The sequence below is a fragment of the Monoraphidium neglectum genome, assembly GCF_000611645.1.
Source record: "Monoraphidium neglectum strain SAG 48.87 unplaced genomic scaffold scaffold00052, whole genome shotgun sequence".
Taxonomy (NCBI): Eukaryota; Viridiplantae; Chlorophyta; class Chlorophyceae; order Sphaeropleales; family Selenastraceae; genus Monoraphidium; species Monoraphidium neglectum.
In genome coordinates, this window is record NW_014013576.1 from 49,316 (window position 1) to 51,590 (window position 2,275).

The 2,275-nt window shown below is 62.9% G+C and overlaps 1 protein-coding gene across 1 annotated transcript; it reads right to left on the minus strand.

Moving 5' to 3' along the window:
- Positions 1-1,327: 1,327 nt before the first annotated feature.
- Positions 1,328-2,005, minus strand: MNEG_0615 (hypothetical protein; the record flags this gene model as incomplete). Its single annotated transcript, XM_014050909.1, has 2 exons — positions 1,328-1,842; positions 1,981-2,005. The coding sequence occupies 2 exons, from the start codon at positions 2,003-2,005 to the stop codon at positions 1,328-1,330; spliced, it is 540 nt and encodes a 179-aa protein (XP_013906363.1).
- Positions 2,006-2,275: the final 270 nt, after the last annotated feature.

Consider the following 2,275-nt stretch of genomic DNA (forward strand, 5'->3'; position numbering starts at 1 on the left):
AGGGGTTTCCCACTTCTTGTTGGCGTGTGATGCCCACTGGTGTGTTGTGTCCACCGATGTTGGTCGTGCGAGCCTGCTCGACGCGCTCTGCGCGGCCGCGGCAGGGTGGTTTCGCGCCTGCCTCCTGCAGCTTGCTGCTGGTGTGGTTGGCGCAGGCTACCAAACCTCGGTTTGCAAGCCCTACGCGTTGTTCTGCCACTTTACTTTACGAGTGCACTTGAACATTATTCCTCGACAACTGCGCGTCACCTCGTTGCCCTTTCTTGCCACGTCATCACTTCCACTTGCCGGATGTGCCGCCACCGCGATGGTGCGCGCATGCTCATGACAGCGCTTATTACTGCATGCATCAGGCTGTGCAGTCTCACCCCTCCCCGCCTCACACGCCAGGATCAGAAGCTCTGCATGAGCGCCCCAGAGGTTGCTGGGCCTACCGCAGGCAACGCATGCCCCAGCCAGCAAGACCCATCAGCAGGATGCCCTTTGCTTGTAGGCGTCACTCTTCTTATTGCATTTCAGTTGCGCATGCCGAAGGGCGCACCCGCCCGCGTCATCATGTGTCATCAGGCCCTGTTGCTTTTGGCTTCACTGCTTGTAAGGTGCCGCACCGCTTCAGCATGACAAGATGCCAGGTGACACGCGCGGGTGTGGCATGTCATCGTGTGAATGTACTCGGTGACGGGGCTTCAACAGCAAGGGGTATAGGGATGTGCATGGGTGTCACGCGACTAGGGCGCCTTGCCGTTCCCATGCCCATGCTCCCTTCAGGGCGTCGTCGGTCCTGAGGTCACGTGCTATGTGCCAGCCAGGACCACGGGTTCCCGTTCAGCAGCCTGCAGACAATGTGCCCCATGCAGTGCTGACGCGGACTGCTCATGGGCATGACAGAGCTCTCCTAGGTGATGCTACCTCGTGCAGCGTTCTCGCTCGCTTGGCCAACTGGGTGCCTGATGCGCCAACGCGGCAGACAACAAGCGAGGAGTTGAATGGGATTACACACGGAGCGATGATAGTCGTACAAAACTTGTTGCAGCAAGGCACCGTGCACATGAGCTGAGCAACCGCAGCCAGATCCAGGAATTCATAAAGCGCGCGAGGGGACACAGGACGCAAACTGCACTCAGGGGAAGGTGATGGAGATTGGACTTGCCTGCAGAAGCAGGCACACTTTGTGATCGATGACAGCTGTGGAGCGAGCAGGAGGCTACCAAGGAGTCACGAACAAGACACCAACAGCGCAACACGCAAGTAAAAGAGAAGAGAAACGCAAACTGATGAAAATGGTATGTTGCCTGGCCCGGCACTCTGCAGCCCGCTGGCCTGGCAATCAGTCATCGCTCCACCAATCCGCGACAAGATGAGTCACCTCGGGCACGGTCGCCCCCTCCTGCACCCCCGCCGCCACTGCCGCGCGCGCAGTCTCCTCGCTCAGGCCGGGGCAGCACCTCAGGTGCACCTCCGCCAGCCCCGGCCCTGCAGCGCCCGCCAGCGCCCGCAGCGCGCGCGGCGTGACGCCCTCGCAGCAGTGCAGCGTCAGGCGGCGCAGGCAGGGGCCCCAGCGGCGCGCGACGAGCGGCAGGATGTCGCAAGCGTCGTCCTCGCGGCTCAGGTTGTAGAGGTGCAGGTGCTGCACCCGGCCCCGCAGCCCGAGGCAGCACGCATACAGGCACGGCAGCGTGTAGCGGTTGTCGGATACGAACGAGTTGAACGACAGCTGGGTGACGGCGGTCAGCGCGCGCAGCGTGGGCACCCAGGCCCAGAAGTCGAGGGGGTCGTCCAAGGCGAGGGCGTCATCCTCCACGTCGGATGACTCGATGAAGCCCACTGTTGACAGGTAGATCCCTGTCGCGCGGAGGCCGAGGGGGCGGTGGCGGTGGTCCGTGGGGATGAGGCAGGAAAATGGAGCGACATGGATGCATGGCTTCAGGGAGGGGGACACACGTAAGCCAGCTGCCTAGGCATGGGGCCCCCTGCTAGGACTAGCAAGCGCATTCACTTCTCCCATGAAAGGGACGCCGCTGCGTCGCGGCCCGGCAGCAAGCGCACGAGAACCTCCGCCTCGCCCGTTACGTTTTACACACGTCTGCGCCCCATCACAACCCCTCCCCCCCCAAATACTCTCACCCAGGTGCGTGAGGCGCCCTGCGATCGCCGCCACGTCAGCGGGCGCCGACTCCTCGAGCACCCTGTCGTGCACCCCGAGCTCCACAAGGTGGGGCAGCCGGTCAAACGGCACCTGCGCCAGGTAGAAGATTGCGCCAGTCACCTGGGGTGG